Source organism: Takifugu rubripes, unplaced genomic scaffold (assembly GCF_901000725.2).
Source record: "Takifugu rubripes unplaced genomic scaffold, fTakRub1.2, whole genome shotgun sequence".
Lineage (NCBI taxonomy): Eukaryota > Metazoa > Chordata > Actinopteri > Tetraodontiformes > Tetraodontidae > Takifugu > Takifugu rubripes.
In genome coordinates this window covers 392,602-411,222 of record NW_021821638.1, presented here as the reverse complement: position 1 = coordinate 411,222, position 18,621 = coordinate 392,602, and the positions used below count along the sequence as shown (strand labels likewise).

Here is an 18,621-nt window from a genome sequence, read left to right as displayed (position 1 = left end):
AGTGCGTCTAAAAAAATCAACACGTCACAAGGTCTCAGAGAAACTCATACCCTTGTTTCCTTAATAAGACATACAAAGAAACCGGGTCGGCCAATCACAGCCAGTCAGTAAACTCAGGCTTGAGTGGAGGAAAGGACAAAATTAGTATCATTCAGCACAGCAACACAATGGTATTTACGTTTGTTTTCTATCTGGTATGTGTGATTGCTGGGAAGATGGGTGAGTGATTTATTATTCTTGTATTATCTATCTAATATGGCGACTCTTAGCACTGGAGCGCTCATTTATATTTTTAATATGGAAAGAAACAAACAACCCTCAAAATAATTCATAGCTTTGTTTGTTCTGTTTTTTCAGGTGAGATGACTGTTCTGATGGCTGATAAAGACAAAAACTTTACAGCAGCTATTGGTGACAGTGTAACTTTGGGATGTTTCATCAGATCTGATTTTGTAGCAAAGTATTATTGGTATAAAGAAATAATGGGAGACTTTCCAAGGCTTGTGTCGAGCTTCTATACCTTTGATGAAAGTGCAAAGTTTTATGATGAATTTGTAAAACAATTCACGTTTTGCACTGAATGCAAAGAAAGAAGAAAATCACTTGATGATTGCCAATTTACAGCACTCTGATACAGGAACGTACTACTGCGCTAGTAGCTTTTCAGAAAAACCTGAATTCAAAGATGGAATTACAATCATCATAAAGGGTTCAGGTTTGAACATCCCAGTCTTTATGCAGAGACCAGAATATCACTTGAATCAGTCAGAAGGTGCTGTTAGGTTCAACTGCACTGCACATGGCAGAGCCATTGACCAAGAACACGGTGTTTACCAGCTGAGAACATCTGGAAAATCTGATCCAGGAGCTCTTTACACATGGAAAAACAACACTTGTTTCTACAGTTTGCCAGCAAACAACCTGGCTGTTGATTGTGCTGTTGTAACATGTGGACACTTTCTAAAGCTACCCCAAAAGCCACCCGGAGCGGAGGGTGAGTCGGTTTCATCTAAGAAATTAAATATGAGACAATGCATCATCTAATCTCTCTGAATCTGAAGCTGGTTATCTTAATCTGTATATTCTGAGTGGAGCGTTGGCGTTCACCACCATTCTGGCCAGTTTCATGGCTGTCTTACTGTGCAATATCTACAAGAGCCAAAGCGGCCGCAGTGGAGGTAAAGGTTTTTGTGAACTTAAAGTAAGTAAAACACAATGACACAATGACGGTTTGTTTTGTTTCAGGAAGTATCTTGAGATATTCAGATGATCCTACCACAAATGAAGAGGTACTTGTTATCTATATTAATAAAAACATCCTGATTGCTGTGCATCATGTAGGTATTTCCTATTTTCTGTTTCAACAAAAGGGCCACACAAATGAGGATGTTCTCCACTATGCTGCCTTACGGACGAGTATGACCGACAGACCAAAGAGACAGATGGGAGCCATAAACGAAGAATGTGTGTACGGAAGAGTAAAGCATCATCGCTAAACATGTTTCAGCTTTTGGTGAATGATTATGTACATTGTTGTGTTTAAGAGTTTATTACTTTTTTTCTTAATACTGTTCATATTCTTAATCTGTTCAATGTGTATAAAATACAGTAACTTTTTAAGTGATATGTAATGCTTGATCAACCTATACAAACCTGTCGAGAATGTATTTTTTCTTAAATAAAGGAGAATATCTTTTTTTTTAAAAACATGCCAACATAAAGTGATTTCAACTGCCAAGTTTGCATGAATAATATTTTTGCTGTTTAATGTACTTTGGTATCACCTGGGCCTGAGTCTCAGCAGCAAACCCGGAAATGTGAGACTCACAAGATAAGATTTCTGAAGAACCTCAGAGCTCTTATCTAAAACACTCGTGAGTGGAAACACATTGTAAGAGCAATTTTAATTTATCGAAACCTCTGAAATATCACTTTTATTTTGGAGACCATGCTACTCTGACTTTTTTTCAGATGATGGGTTTAGGGTTTATCATCTTCTCAACATTACTTGAGATATAACCGAGATGTTCACACAATTAAGATCTGATTCTGCATTCAGGCCTTTAGCTTTAAATGAATGAATCCTGAACAGTCATCATCTCAACAGACATCATCCCACCTGTGTGTGGTACAAATCTGGTAGTCCCATGAAAATGATGTCAGCCATATCTATTACTTAATCGTACACAAATGCAATTGTTAGTGTCTTTGGATATCCTTGTAATATTTGGTCTGTGCAGATTTTTTTTTTTCAAACTTGGAAAAGGAACCTTTAAACATTCTAAAAGGTTCCTGATTAGTGGTTGAGGTGCATGTGGTGTCACATCACAACACATTTGGTGACTTTGGTGCAGAGCGATGTGAAAAGCAATTATAGAAAGTGGAGGTAAAAGTGTGCACTATTGTAGTTCCCACTTTAAGAAACACAACACACAAAAATGGACGATTTAACTCGAGAAGATTCTGTGATTCCAGCTGAGCTGGAATCCAAAAAAAAAAAATCTAATTAGTTTTACCTCTTACAAGAGAAACTGTGAAAATTGAAGCCAGACATTATCACATACAGTTCTGCCGATGTTATATTTTACTGCTGCAAACCAAAATGGAAGAAGTTTAGCATAGTTTCTACTTTATGTGGTTTCTTTGTGTTTGTGGTTTCTGTGAAGATTTTTGAACACATAAAAAGGCGTTTATCGTCTTTGTATCATTGTATTAAACAGATGCTCAAAAGTAAATAACATGAAGATCAGTTGCTGTTATGGCCACAAATGAGACTGGAGGGATAAAGCAGGGTTTATGAGGTAAATATGGTCTTGCAAAGCTCTCTTCCTCTCTCTCTTCCTCTCTCTCTCCCTCTCTCTCTCTGTCACACTCTCTTGCAGTTGACCTCTCATGCCTCTGTCTTAGACCATAACTCTGTTTTCGTCTATCCAACATACAGCCTACTCAAGTATGTGAGGACTATGCATTTAGGCTAAAGCAGCCACCGCTAGGAAACTGTTGCCCCACCAGGTAATGCAGTATAATTCCCAACCAGATGTTGGGTCCATGCACAGAGCTCGCTCATCTCAACGCCGTTACGATCCAAGTCTTTTATGTCAAATATTCAGTTTCTGACCAGTTCATCATATGACCAGTTACACACCTGATATGTTGCCCTGATGATGTGAATGCACTACGGGAGCACTGTTTTACCCACAGATATAATGTAATTTGTGTTGTTCTTGAGGTCATTCTTGACAGACATTCAGTTTTGAGGAACACACACACACACACATATTTATATATATACTGTATATACACACATACATATACATATTTATATACACACACACATACATATATACACATACATATATACCTAATTAATGTTTTTGTTAAATCTCTTTTCTCTATTTCAAATGAAAAAAATAAAGATGAGTTGTTCCCCACCAACACCTGTGTTGATGTGTAAACATCCTGCAGCCAACTGAGTTGAAAGAAAATCATTTTCTCACTTTGTGTCTGAGCTCCTGCTCTGATCAAGCTCACTCGCATCGAGTTCATCATGGTGGTTTTATCGGCTCTCGTACAGGATGTCAAAACGGGTTTTGACCAAGATGGTCTTTTTTGGCTCTGACGTTTTCATGGCTTTTGTGTTTTACATGTCTCCCACAAAGGAAGAGGGCGGTGCAAGTGTTTGTAAGGTCACCTCATGAGTGTATTTAATTTTTGTATTTTTCTCAGTCTGTACAAAATAAATTAACTGGAAAAGTTCTTGTGTGTCATCGGTATAGGGTAAGATGTCTCCTCAAATGTTTCTAATTCTGCCTGTAAGAAAATCCCATTTTTCCACAGTTACATGACATTTGAATCTCCACCATACAACTTGAGTACAACAAGCAATCATTGCTGCTGATACCTGCTGCAGTCTCTGTCTATTTAACTAATTTGTGGCTGCAGTAGACAACTGTTCAAACAGCATTTCCTTTGTAATGCAGGTCTTTGTTGCCACAGTTGCATGTCAGCCAACAAATCTGCATCACTGTTCTTTGAAAGGTAGCTAACTGCACACAAATATTGAGCATGTGGGCAAAGAGTGAAAATAATTCTGCAAATAAAGCGTAGAAGTGTACAAAGAAGTTAACAGACTAGTTTAAGCTGATCTGCTTTTCCTTTGTGCGACTAACCTCCTGCTGTCAAGCTGCATGACTCAGGAAGTGTGATCTGAACACAGCTTTGACAATTCAAGCACATACAGACCACAATCACGGTGTGCTTCATTTGAACGCAGTAACCTCTCTGCTGGTGCTGCATCCAAAACGTAAACTGACAAATGTAACATATCGCTTCAAATGTGAATGCTGCGCATATTCTGATCTTTTTACTGAATTCCCAATTAATTCTCTTGCCCACATATCAAACATGTTCAGAGTGAGCACATGCTCAGGCTGCGTCCTGAGCCCTCCTCTCATTAGTTTCTGCAGGTGCTGACACCACGGTAACTTATCGCTAGACTATTTTGAAAGAATCATATGACCTGGTAAATTAATTAATTATTATTAAACTAACCTTTTCTCCGGTTTTTTACTGTGTTATTAACAGAGCCATGATGGAGGTGACCTCTGTTATGCTGCTGTCAGGTTAAAAAAAAAATCCCATTAATGATGGAACTCAGTATCAATTATAAAACTAAGAGGAAATGTAAACTATATATCAAAGTTAAATCAAAGGAAATTAAGTTAATTTAACTTTTTGGATACATTTTTTCCGAGGATGTGGAAATGGGTCTCTTTAACAAAAACAACTCAGTGTCCATAAAGACAATCTATAAATATTCTGCATGTTGAGCATGAATGTTACGTCTCACATTTACTTTTCACTGCTGCGGTGAAGGTGGCGCAAACCTCAGAGTTAAAGTTTCCATTAGTGGAAAAACAAGTCAGAAGTTGAATACAGGAAGGGCAGCCTGCTCAAGTCTTGCTTGAAAATTGACATAAATAAAAAAATGTTTTTCAGTTTAGATCCACATCAAATGTACTCAACTCTAATAAGAGGCAATGTGGTTGTGGTTAGGTGTCGCAAACCACCACAAAGACAGACACTTTATCAGATCTGTACAAGGAAGGTTCAGGAATTTTGGTCTTTGGGAGTGGAGTTCCCGTGTCACCTTTGTTTTTTTCTGGATAGACGACTTTGTCCCACAGTCCAAAGGTTTTATGAGATTAATTTTGATGGGACAAAATTGGGCCTATATGGTGTCCATAGTTTGGGATCGACGTCAGCAGCTTTGCTATCTAAAGCTAGTAAAGTATGAGATAGTAAAGTATGTCATCAAAGATGGTGATGCTGATATTTCACCTACGCCTGTTATATTTAAATTAAAAAGCAAAGGTTCTACTGTATCCTTTCAACGGAACAGAATGGCTATGATTTCATTTGTGTTAAACAGTTAGTGTGAAATGTTTCCCAATCAGGACAAACAATACTATACTTTACTATATTTTTTTCTTTTTGTTTCTTGTAAATGTACATATTGCATGACACAACCCCATCAGTGTAGCTACCAGTAAAAGATTAGCTCTCAGTCTAACTTTAGCTTTAACGTGTGCTTTGTCTGTGTGGCTGCTGACAGGAAGTCTACGCAGAGTTTCTGTTCAAAGCTGACCACAAAGAAGTAACAACCAAATATATTCCATTGTAGCGGCGTTCTCTTAAGAAAGGTTCTGTTGTGATCAGTCGAGTTAATTTCACAAAAGAAGAGGATCATGATCAACTACAACATAGCAGGATTCAACTGTTTCATCCAAATTTGTGCAGCAAGAGAGTGGTTTCATGCATGTTGGCTAATGTTGGCAAGATGAAATTTGGAGGATATATTATTATTGTAATGGTTCATGTAAAATTCATTGTTAACAATATTCAGAGGATCCCATCAACCAGTAATTAAAGCAATGGGGGCACAATTTTTTGTTGTAAGAGCAAAATCAACACCTCTTTCAAACATTTTCCAGTTATGGTAAATAAAGGTGTGCTTATCTCTCTTTTGTTGCTAATTAAGTAGACCCCTCCCCCCCGTCACTTTGCCATATCCAACCTCAGAAAAAGCAGGCCATTAAACCTACAAATGCTGATACAAGTCATGGTGATCTCCCATATTTCCACCAATTCAGATAGTCCAACGAAAGCAGGCCCATGCCACCTCACTGCTGATAGAGGTCTACTGTACCTGCCCACATTAAGATCATGTCATTCATGCTGACCGACAGACTAATACCTGAATCTGCTCCCTCTTACGTGAACAATCTTGTTTGAGCCCATGCTACCCCTCGTTGCTGCATCATTTTCCAAAAGCTGTCTGTCATAATAATTAGTGAGCATTCACTGGATGCATTACTGCAACATGAAAAATATAAAAAGGAATGATTGCTGGTTGGTTGGTTGGCTGGTTGGTTGGTTGGTTGTTGTTGATTGGTTAGAAATGATGCACATTATAACTCAACTCAAATTGAATTCTATTTATATATGAAGCAAAATCCTATTCTTAAGGTAATCCAAAGTTTTTTTCTTGTGGGTTTTTTTTAACCTATAAATCTTCCTTTAATTTCCCTAACATCAATTTTATCAAGCAAATCTGACATTACAAGTGATCGTGTTTCCTGTATCTCACACCCTCGAGTCATCTCCGGCTGCCCAATCAGATACAAGTGCAGCATTTATCAGTTTAAAAAGGACCAGTCTTCTCTTCACTCAGCCCAAAACTTGGAGCAAGATGACATCTGCAAAGTTGATCTTCTGGCTGATATGTTTGGAGAAATTTGGTGAGGATTTCTTTTTTGTTTGTATTTTGTTTATTTATGGCATCATTTGCAAAATTCTATATTTAAACATTAAACGGTGTTCATTTCTAATTGTATTTTGTTTTTAGCTCTGACATCTACAATGGAATTTTCTCCATCTTTGAATTGGAAGACCAATTATATCTTGGTCAAACCTGGACAGAACCTGACTTTGCCGTGTCTTCACAGAGATGATTTTTCTACCCAGATCTCTTGGTTTAAAGAAACTCTGGGAGAGAGGCCGATTCTGATCTGTATGTACTGGATATCAAGTAAACATTGGATATTTGTTAATGACTTCAAAACCAATCCACGTTTCCAACTACATCCTGGTAACAAAGTAGCTAATCTGACAATAACAGATTTGAATTTATCAGACTCAGCGACGTATTACTGTGTAAATCGGTATTTAAATGTATTTGACTTTACAGAAGGTTATAATGTCATTGTAGAGGGTTCAGGGCTGACCATAGATCAGTCAGCATCACATTCTATCCAAGCAGAAGGGTCTGTGACGCTGAATTGTACAGTACATACTGGGTGGACTTGTGATGGGGATCACACTGTTTACTGGTTCAGAAACTCTGGACCATCTCAACTGGGACTCATGTACAGCCATACAGGCAGGAACAAGCAGTGTGAGAGGAAAACCAACACCTGTTTCTACAGCTTCTCCATGAAGAACCTGAACACTTCTCAGACTGGGACCTACTATTGTGCTGTTGCAGCATGTGGACACATTCTGTTTGGAAATGGAACCAAGCTGGTGTGTGGGGGTGAGTGCTCTAATTTTGTGCAGATTATTTTCTGTATATTGTAGAAATAATTTACATATCATCTAGTTTTAAAAATATTAAGCCAGCATCCAGTAATTTATTTAATTGTCTATGGTTATCCTAATTAGCTCTGTTCAGTTGGTTTATATATAGTGTTTTATCGAAAAATTTTCCAGTTCAAACAGATATGGCCTAAATATCCCCCAATTCTCTGTTTACACAGAGCTTTCAGTATCTAAAATGAGGAGAAATGAGGAGAAACATAATATTTGTGGTCAAAGTATCACTTTAACTCATTCCTTGTTATGTCATTATAGGTTCTGCTTCTACAGTATATTGTTACTTTATAAAATAATGTGTGACTGGTGATGTCTATTGTCTCCCTGAATTACACAGTAATGACATCATAACTAGCTTAATATAAAGTGAGAGGACAAATTTGTTGAAATACTGAAGTGATTATCTGAAACGGCATCGCAGATATCACAATTTCTGATGCATCTCGTTACAGATGAAGGAAACCATCTTGTTTTGGTGTATTTCCTCAGTGCGGCCTGGATATTTACCATCATTGTGGTTGTTTTATTATCCATTTCAGTTTTTATGACAAAGAGGAAAAACAGTCATCACTCTCTGGGTAACTGATGTAATATATTTTAAATATTCTTAAAGGTTAACTGGGAAAATTACTTAAAAAAAAATCTCTTCCTGTGTTTTAAAACAGACTCTCAATCAAGAGTCCAAGCTTCATCCAGAGCAAATGCAGAGGTGGAGACAATTTTGATTTTTTTAAAAAAAAAGGTTATATGTATAAATAATCCTTATTTACACACACTAACTTACCCTTTATCACATATCTCCAGGGATACCAAGAGGAAAACAACCTCCATTATGCAGCTTTGAGGAACAACCAGCCCAACAGATCAATGCAGAACAGACAGAATGAATGTGTGTACTCTGCTGTGAGGCTGTAGATGTCTTGTTGTCATTGCAGGTTAACAAAGGACCTAATTAAGTATTTTGAATTTACTCATATCGGTTTCTACATTTTCAATTGTATTATTTATCAATCTCGATGAAACAAAGTTTTCCTAATAAAGTTGTTTTTTCTGGCCATCAAATGTCAACAAATGATAGATTACCTCCATATATTTATATTCACTTTATGAAGACAAAGCTTGTATCGTGCTGTTGCAGTCCTTAATTTGTGAAGTCAAAAGCTGCAACAATGGTTTTCACAAGCATTCATATCCATCGGACTATTAAGTTGACCAAAACACCCACTGGATGAGACAAATGCTCCATTATGTGATCATGACCATGTAAACAGCAGCAGGCTATGTCTTGGATACATAGAAATGCTAAGGCAGGGGCAGTATTATCCAAAGGGTTGGCGTACTCCTGCTGTGTCCACCGTGGTCTCTCCTTCCCGGAACAATTTTTTCCAGGAACGATTTTTGCTTATTTGGGATCCAATTTGTTGATTTAATTAAAAATTACTACCTGCTCAAGATTCCCAATACAACTGAAACCTTGACATCTGTCTGCTGCTTTTTGAATCTGCAGACCTTGGTTAGCTTCCTAATTGGTGCATCAGCATTAAGCATGATGAAAAGCAGTCACAGCTGCCATTGTTAATATATAATCAATTAACATTTTATTTTGCAACAAAAGACCTTCAACAGTTTTATTAGAATTGTGAAAAAACTGGCCAAGGGATTTTTGTCCATCCCTCTATCAGTCTTCGACTTCTTTATCTCTTTTAGGGGACAGGTGGCCGCTTATCCCACTTCTAACTCACAAATACAAACAACTGTTCATGCCCTCATTCACTTCTAATGTCAATGCACATGGACACGGGGAGAACAGGCAAACTCTGCACAAAAAAGCCCCTGACTGCACGAACCTTCTTGCTTTGTGGCAGCCATTTTAGCCCCTACATAACCATGCCACCCCTGTGTCAGTTCACCTCATGTGTGTCTCCCCTTGTGTTGTGCCACTTTCATCATGTTGTGATTACTGATCACAAAGTGCCATAATCATAAAGCAAAATCTTTACAAATATTATGGTTATGCCATAATCATAATCTTTGAAAATATTATGATTTTGGCACTTTTGAACTACCGTATTTTCACGACCATAAGCACTGTAATAAAAGGCGCAGTCTCAGTTGCGGGTACTATTTCTGTATTTAAAACATAAATAAGGCGCACCGTATTATTAGGCGCATGCTAAAACATACAGTAAAAAATGACAACGGAAGTAAAATTGTGAGTTTCATCACATTTATTGAACAAAATATTAATTCTTCCGCCACAAAACCATCAAAGTTTTCATCTTCTGTATCTGAATTAAACAGCTGTATACACTATTTCAATATCCAACATCCCGAATTCCTCTTCTTCATCATCTGAATCAGACTCACCGACCGGTTCCGCTTCAGCATTGATTTTGTGAAAGCTTTTACAATACATGAAGACGGTATCATAGCCCATGTGTCTACGATCCACCCGCATATGGTGGCATTGTTACGATACATGGTGGTAGCGGACCCGAACGCAGGCCAGGACACAGAGGTGGAGAGGTCAAGGGCTTTATTTACAGGGAAGGGGAGCACACATCAACAGAAACAGTCCTCCTGGACCGCATGGGGATCGGGAGGCAGCGTCCGCCCGTCCCAGGTCCATCGGCGAGTTCCCAAACCAGACGCAGTCCCCCTGGACTGCCGGGAACTCGGAACACCGATGAGTCCTCAAACGGCTGCAGTCCTCCTGGACCGGCGAGGGCTCAGGAGTCCGGCGCAACACGCTCGCCTCACGAACGTGCCCCGAGACCCTGAGGGCAGAGGCAGTCCTCCTAGACTGCAAGGGGGGCAGGAGTGGTCCTCCAAAGCAACAGGAACACAGGAACAGGAGCCAACACCAAGGAACCCAAACAAGCTCCCACACTAGACCAACGAACAGACTCCCAACACGAACAGGAACACTCAGGAAAGTGAACAGACACCCCGGCACTGACAGGCAGGCACAACCTGCTTAAATAGGCAGCAAGATGTAAATTGCCTACAGGTGCGCCCACCTGCAGTGCCAGCTGCACCCAATTGTGCTCAACACCACACCCTGCAGGCCAAAGACAGACACAACCCAGAAATCCCAACAGGCATAACTTGCCCGCCGCTGCCTCATAGTCTTTGTGAAGGAGTGTTCGCCTACCGTCATCCAGCGCACTGTCCGTTTCCGTGTCAGCCGAGAACTACGGTGAACGACGACTTTTCGTGCCCCGTTGTGCGTATCGCCACCGTGCTGGACCCTTTTTCTCCACTTTGTGGGTCAAAGGGATGTCAAAAGTCAGAGGGGTCTCATCCATGTTGGTGATGTGGCTGGGCGCGGTTATCTTGTCGCGGCAGTTGGTGCGGAAGATGGCCACCCTCTCCTGGTAATCCGCGGGCAGCCGCTGCGCAACAGTTGTCCTTGCGCGTATGGAGAGATGCCACCTCCTCATAAAGCGAAAACACCAAGACGGACCTCCTTGGAAGTGCTCAATGTCCATTTCTTCAGCAATCGCTTTGGCCTTTTGTCGAATGGGGACAGTAGAGACACCCCTTCCAGTTGTTTGCTGTTCCACAACCAACTGTTTCACTCGGTTTTCCAGCTCGGGCCACCTTGCTTTGTTCCCACAGGACATTAAAATGTCTTGCAGCTGCTCGATTGCCATTCTCAGCCGCATATTCGATGGCCTACAAATTGCTGCTTTATGTTGTGTCCATTTGATGAAACCCCTTCCACTTCCTTCCAATAAAGCCTCCATGGTCCTTGATGGGCTTGTAATCATCTTTAGTATTTTCACCTTTTTGACATCACTTTTATATCCAATGGCTATCAGCTAAAAATCCTCATATTGAACCTCATTTTGGATCACCCATCTAAGGTCCTATGTTTCTTCACCAGGATGAATGGCAGGTAGGCCCATAGCAAATTGCAGAAGTAAACTTCAATAATGAAAAATCACCGGGCAGGCAGCAGACAGTGGCCAGGGCTGGGACAGATGTTAAATTATGCAAATGGCTGTGTGCTGTGCCAGATGCTGGATTGGTCATCCGAAGATCAAGTATCTGCCAATTGGTGGATTGTCCAGGAGGGACTAAATTTAAAGCAGAAGATTGCTGCCACCTGCAAGCTCCTCAACTTCCTCAATAATCCAGTGGGCCTCTGATGTGTTTTTAATCATTGTGATGTGTAAAAGTGCACGGCCACATTTTTTATATTGTTTTCTCCTGTTTTTGAAGTTAGGTAGGTTAAGGAATGTATTTTGGTTATTGCCTGTTAGGGAACATTTTGGTTGTTTCTTTTCAATTAGACTGATTCTGATTGTTATTTTGGCTAAAAGTCACTCTGAGGATATTTGTGCTGATAAAACCTTTTGAATTTTGATTTTTGGAATGATCCTTGGTATAAATGATCACCCATGTTAACTTTTGATTAACTTTGTGTCATTGGTCACTTAGACCTTGAGGAAGCTGGGGGTTTGTGTTAGGCTCAGAGCTCCAAGACTGGTTGTAACATGGAACAGTAAGGGTCAGTAAAAGGAAATGAGTCCAGGAATGAGTGCTGGAAAGTCAGGCATGAGGCTGTGGAGAGAGTGACGGGAGTGGCAGCATTGTCCTGCTTATGGCAGAACAGATGGTGACAGGACTCAGTTATTGCTTTGCTTGCAGGATTTATTATTTCTTTTTTAGAACAAAGATACTTTCACTGCTGAAGGGTTTTTCAAATATGGGCTTTTAGTTTTCTGAATCACAATGCTCTCGTGACTTGACAGTGACTTTAATTACCCAGCTAATCATATCATAACAAACTTGCATTAATATATTCTGATGTACACATGATTTTTAGTCTCTTTGCATTGCTCTACTGGACAAGCCTTCAGAGAAACTCATACCCTTGTTTCCTTAATAAGACATACAAAGAAACCGGGTCGGCCAATCACAGCCAGTCAGTAAACTCAGGCTTGAGTGGAGGAAAGGACAAAATTAGTTTCATTCAGCACAGCAACACAATGGTATTTACGTTTGTTTTCTATCTGGCATGTGTGATTGCTGGGAAGATGGGTGAGTGATTTATTATTCTTGTATTATCTATCTAATATTAGCACTGGAGCACTCTCATTTCTATTTTTAATATGGAAAGAAACAAACAACCCTCAAAATAATTCATAGCTTTGTTTGTTCTGTTTTTTCAGGTGAGATGACTGTTCTGATGGTTGATAAAGACAAAAACTTTACAGCAGCTATTGGTGACAGTGTAACTTTGGAATGTTTCATCAGATCTGATTTTGTGGCAAAGTATTATTGGTATAAAGAAATAATGGGAGACTTTCCAAGGCTTGTGTCGAGCTTCTATACCTTTGATGAAAGTGCAAAGTTTTATGATGAATTTGTTAACAATTCACGTTTTGCACTGAATGCAAAGAAAGAACAAAATCACTTGATGATTGCCAATTTACGGCACTGTGATACAGGAACGTACTACTGCGCTAGTAGCTTTTCAGAAAAACTTGAATTCAAAGATGGAATTACAATCATCATAAAGGATTCAGGTTTGAACATCCCAGTCTTTATCCAGAGACCAGAATATCACTTGAATCAGTCTGAAGGTGCTGTTAGGTGCAACTGCACTGCACATGGCAGAGCCATTGACCAAGAACACGGTGCATACCAGCTGAGAACATCTGGAAAATCTGATCCAGGAGCTCTTTACACATGGAAAAACAACACTTGTTTCTACAGTTTGCCAGCAAACAACCTGGCTGTTGATTGTGCTGTTGTAACATGTGGACACTTTCTAAAGCTACCCCAAAAGCCACCCGGAGCGGAGGGTGAGTCGGTTTCATCTAAGAAATTAAATATGAGACAATGCATCATCTAATCTCTCTGAATCTGCAGATTGTTATCTTAATCTGTATATTCTGAGTGGAGCGTTGGCGTTCACCGCCATTCTGGCCAGTTTCATGGCCGTCTTACTGTGCAATATCTACAAGAGCCAAAGCGGCCGCAGTGGAGGTAAAAGTTTTTGTGAACTTAAAGTAAGTAAAACACAATGACACAATGTCGGTTTGTTTTGTTTCAGGAAGTACCTTGAGATATTCAGATGATCCTACCACAAATGAAGAGGTACTTGTTATCTATATTAATAAAAACATCCTGATTGCTGTGCATCATATAGGTATTTCCTATTTTCTGTTTCAAGGGCCACACAAATGAGGATATTCTACACTATGCTGCCTTACGGACGAGTATGACCGACAGACCAAAGAGACAGATGGGAGCCATTAACGAAGAATGTGTGTACAGAAGAGTAAAGCATCATCGCTAAACATGTTTCAGCTTTTGGTGAATGATTATGTACATTGTTGTGTTTAAGAGTTTATTACTTTGTTTCTTAATACTGTTCATATTCTTAATCTGTTCCATGTGTATAAAATACAGTAACTTTTTAAGTGATATGTAATGCTTGATCAACCTATACAAACCTGTCAAGATTGTATTTTTTTCTTAAATAAAGGAGAATATCTTTTTAAAAAAACATGCCAACATAAAGTGATTTCAACTGCCAAGTTTGCATGAATAATATTTTTGCTGTTTAATGTACTTTGGTATACATCACCTGGGCCTGAGTCTCAGCAGCAAACCCGCAAATGTGAGACTCACAAGATAAGATTTCTGAAGAACCTCAGAGCTCTTATCTAAAACACTCGTGAGTGGAAACACATTGTAAGAGCAATTTTAATTTATCGAAACCTCTGAAATATCACTTTTATTTTGGAGACCATGCTACTCTGACTTTTTTTCAGATGATGGGTTTAGGGTTTATTATCTTCTCAACATTACTTGAAATATAAACGAGATGTTCATACAATTAAGATCTGATTCTGCATTCAGGCCTTTAGCTTTAAATGAATGAATCCTGAACAGTCATCATCTCAACAGACATCATCCCACTTGTGTGTGGTACAAATCTGGTAGTCCCATGAAAATGATGTCAGCCATATCTATTACTTAAGCGTACACAAATGCATTTGTTAGTGTCTTTGGATATCCTTGTAATATTTGGTCTGTGCACAGATTTTTATTTTTTTCAAACTTGGAAAAGGAACCTTTAAACATTCTAAAAGGTTCCTGATTAGTGGTTGAGGTGCATGTGGTGTCACATCACAACACATTTGGTGACTTTGGTGCAGAGCGATGTGAAAAGCAATTATAGAAAGTGGAGGTAAAAGTGTGCACTGTTGTAGTTCCCACTTTAAGAAACACAACACACAAAAATGGACCATTTAACTCGAGAAGATTCTGTGATTCCAGCTGAGCCGGAATCAAAAAAAAAAAATCTAATTACCGTATTTTCACAACCATAAGGCGCGCCGTATTATAGGGCGCACCTTCAATTAACAGCCTATTTTAGAAATATTTTCATACACAGGGCGCACCGTGCTATAAGGCGCATAGCATAGAAACTGCGTAGTGCCTGTGGTTTCATGACGCGTTCACTAGCTCGAGCTGCGCTAAAAGGAATGTCAATAAAACAGCCAGATAAGTCAGTCAAACTTTATTAATAGAATACAAACCGTCGTTCTCACAACTCTATTCACTCCCAAAACGAATAAACAGCTGTTTTATTATTTTTCCCGAGTGACGTAGTGTTTTCGCGTAACACAGTTCGTTTAATAAAAGCGAGTTATAACAGGCAGTGCAACATTTTTATCACAAGTGGATAGTGGAGTTTAATAAATCTTCGATTTAGTGCAACGTTTTTATCACGTAGTACCGTTGCGGTAAATCAAACGTTAGTGCAAACAATATACAGTAACTCGAACTCTCGAAGTAATGCAAAGCGATAGCAATATAACAACGTTGTTCAAACGGTAATTTCCATATTCACAGTATGACCAGCCTTGTTAAGTTGTAAACACACAAAAGAAACACGTAAAGATCACTTTATCAGTTCATTCCTCATCCAGGAATCCCTCGAATTCTTCTTCTTCGGTGTCCGAATTGAACAGTTGTGCGAATACGGCGTCCAACATGGCCGGCTCCGTCTCGTCAAAGTCGTCATCAGGGTCGGTGTCGCTGGTGTTGTCTGGCATTTCAGTGACAATCCCTGCCTTCCTGAAAGCTCGGACCACGGTCGATGCCCAGGCATTTACGATCCACTGGCAGATAGTGACGTATGACGCTCGGCGCCGTCTCCCCGTCTTGGTGAACGTGTGTTCGCCGTTCGTCATCCACCGCTCCCACGCAGTTCGCAGTCTAGTTTTGAATGCCCCGTTGACACCAATATCTAGCGGCTGGAGTTCCTTTGTTAATCCACTTCTTGCTTTGTTTCCTCGGAAGCTCCGTTGAGTCTTCTTTACCTGGCGCAGGTCGTCTTGTTGCTTCCTCCACTTCCGCACCATTGATTCGTTCACGTTAAATTCTCTTGCCGCTGCTCTATTTCCGTGTTCAACTGCGTGACTGATAGCCTTCAGTTTGAACTCTGCGTCGTAAGCGCGTCTCTTGCAAGGAGCCATTTTGGGGTCTTTACAGACAGAAATGGTTTGGGACTGAATTTACTGCTGTTACCTCGGCCACGCCTACTGACTACGGTAGCCGCGATTAACCAATATTACCGTAATCCATACAAAAGGCGCTCCGGGTTAAAAGGCGCACCGTAGATTTTTTAGAAAATTCTAGGCTTTTAGGTGCGCCTTATAGTCGTGAAAATACGGTAGTTTTAGCTCTTACAAGAGAAACTGTGAAAATTGAAGCCAGACATTATCACATACAGTTCTGCCGATGTTATATTTTACTGCTGCAAACCAAAATGGAAGAAGTTTAGCATAGTTTCTACTTTATGTGGTTTCTTTGTGTTTGTGGTTTCTGTGAAGATTTTTGAACACATAAAAAGTCGTTTATCGTCTTTGTATCATTGTATTAAACAGATGCTCAAAAGTAAGTAACATGAAGATCAGTTGCTGTTATGGCCACAAATGAGACTGGTGGGATAAAGCAGGGTTTATGAGGTAAATATGGTCTTGCAAAGCTCTCTTCCTCTCTCTCTCTCTCTCTGTCACACTCTCTTACACTTGACCTCTCATGCCTCTGTCTTAGACCATAACTCTGTTTTCGTCTATCCAACATACAGCCTACTCAAGTATGTGAGGACTATGCATTTAGGCTAAAGCAGCCACCGCTAGGAAACTGTTGCCCCACCAGGTAATGCAGTATAATTCCCAACCAGATGTTGGGTCCATGCACAGAGCTCGCTCATCTCAACGCCGTTACGATCCAAGTCTTTTATGTCAAATATTCAGTTTCTGACCAGTTCATCATATGACCAGTTACACACCTGATATGTTGCCCTGATGATGTGAATGCACTACGGGAGCACTGTTTTACCCACAGATATAATGTAATTTGTGTTGTTCTTGAGGTCATTCTTGACAGACATTCAGTTTTGAGGAACACACACACACACACATATTTATATATATATACTGTATATACACACATACATATACATATTTATATACACACACACACATACATATATACACATACATATATACCTAATTAATGTTTTTGTTAAATCTCTTTTCTCTATTTCAAATGAAAAAAATAAAGATGAGTTGTTCCCCACCAACACCTGTGTTGATGTGTAAACATCCTGCAGCCAACTGAGTTGAAAGAAAATAATTTTCTCACTTTGTGTCTGAGCTCCTGCTCTGATCAAGCTCACTCGCATCGAGTTCATCATGGTGGTTTTATCGGCTCTCGTACAGGATGTCAAAACGGGTTTTGACCCAGATGGTCTTTGTTGGCTCTGACGTTTTCATGGCTTTTGTGTTTTACATGTCTCCCACAAAGGAAGAGGGCGGTGCAAGTGTTTGTAAGGTCACCTCATGAGTGTATTTAATTTTTGTATTTTTCTCAGTCTGTACAAAATAAATTAACTGGAAAAGTTCTTGTGTGTCATCGGTTTAGGGTAAGATGTCTCCTCAAATGTTTCTAATTCTGCCTGTAAGAAAATCCCATTTTTCCACAGTTACATGACATTTGAATCTCCACCATATAACTTGAGTACAACAAGCAATCGTTGCTGCTGATACCTGCTGCAGTCTCTGTCTATTTAACTAATTTGTGGCTGCAGTAGACAACTGTTCAAACAGAATTTCCTTTGTAATGCAGGTCTTTGTTGCCACAGTTGCATGTCAGCCAACAAATCTGCATAACTGTTCTTTGAAAGGTAGCTAACTGCACACAAATATTGAGCACGTGGGCAAAGAGTGAAAATAATTCTGCAAATAAAGCGTAGAAGTGTACAAAGAAGTTAACAGACTAGTTTAAGCTGATCTCCTTTTCCTTTGTGCGACTAACCTCCTGCTGTCAAGCTGCATGACTCAGGAAGTGTGATCTGAACACAGCTTTGACAATTCAAGCACATACAGACCACAATCACGGTGTGCTTCATTTGAACGCAGTAACCTCTCTGCTGGTGCTGCATCCAAAACGTAAACTGACAAATGTAACATATCGCTTCAAATGTGAATGCTGCACATATTCTGATCTTTTTACTGAATTCTCAATTAATTCTCTAGCCCACATATCAAACATGTTCAGAGTGAGCACATGCTCAGGCTGCGTCCTGAGCCCTCCTCTCATCAGTTTCTGCAGGTGCTGACACCATGGTAACTTATCGCTAGACTATTTTGAAAGAATCATATGACCTGGTAAATAAATTAATTATTATTAAACTAACCTTTTCTCCGGTTTTTTACTGTGTTATTAACAGAGCCATGATGGAGGTGACCTCTGTTATGCTGCTGTCGGGTTAAAAAAAAATCCCATTAATGATGGAACTCAGTATCAATTATAAAACTAAGAGGAAATGTAAACTATATATCAAAGTTAAATCAAGGGAAATTAAGTTAATTTAACTTTTTGGATACATTTTTTCCAAGGATGTGGAAATGGGTCTCTTTAACAAAAACAACT

General features: G+C 39.5%; 2 protein-coding genes and 1 long non-coding RNA gene across 3 annotated transcripts; all 3 read left to right on the top strand.

Annotated features, from left to right (window-relative positions):
* Positions 1-1,038: 1,038 nt before the first annotated feature.
* Positions 1,039-1,468, top strand: LOC115248520 (uncharacterized). Its single transcript, XR_003887356.1, has 3 exons — positions 1,039-1,178; positions 1,246-1,289; positions 1,371-1,468. It is a non-coding gene; the product is annotated as an uncharacterized lncRNA (long non-coding RNA).
* A 5,283-nt stretch (positions 1,469-6,751) lies between these two features.
* LOC115248510 (uncharacterized) lies at positions 6,752-11,807 on the top strand. Its single transcript, XM_029832286.1, has 7 exons — positions 6,752-6,800; positions 6,908-7,594; positions 8,106-8,231; positions 8,319-8,362; positions 8,458-8,556; positions 11,543-11,554; positions 11,676-11,807. The coding sequence occupies exons 1-7, from the start codon at positions 6,752-6,754 to the stop codon at positions 11,805-11,807; spliced, it is 1,149 nt and encodes a 382-aa protein (XP_029688146.1).
* Positions 11,808-12,669: 862 nt separating this feature from the next.
* Positions 12,670-14,178, top strand: LOC115248519 (uncharacterized). Its single transcript, XM_029832299.1, has 3 exons — positions 12,670-13,653; positions 13,721-13,764; positions 13,841-14,178. The coding sequence occupies exon 1, from the start codon at positions 12,839-12,841 to the stop codon at positions 13,517-13,519; it is 681 nt and encodes a 226-aa protein (XP_029688159.1). The 5' UTR covers positions 12,670-12,838; the 3' UTR covers positions 13,520-13,653; positions 13,721-13,764; positions 13,841-14,178.
* Positions 14,179-18,621: the final 4,443 nt, after the last annotated feature.

What these genes read in the sequence shown, in the direction of transcription:
- LOC115248510 (XM_029832286.1), top strand. Translation starts at nt 6,752, where the DNA reads ATGACATCTGCAAAGTTGATCTTCTGGCTGATATGTTTGGAGAAATTT. An exon ending in AACCAAGCTGGTGTGTGGGG is followed by an intron (nt 7,595 to 8,105) that starts GTGAGTGCTCTA and finishes ATCTCGTTACAG; the next exon opens with ATGAAGGAAACCATCTTGTT. An exon ending in CATCCAGAGCAAATGCAGAG is followed by an intron (nt 8,363 to 8,457) that starts GTGGAGACAATT and finishes ACATATCTCCAG; the next exon opens with GGATACCAAGAGGAAAACAA.
- LOC115248519 (XM_029832299.1), top strand. Translation starts at nt 12,839, where the DNA reads ATGACTGTTCTGATGGTTGATAAAGACAAAAACTTTACAGCAGCTATT.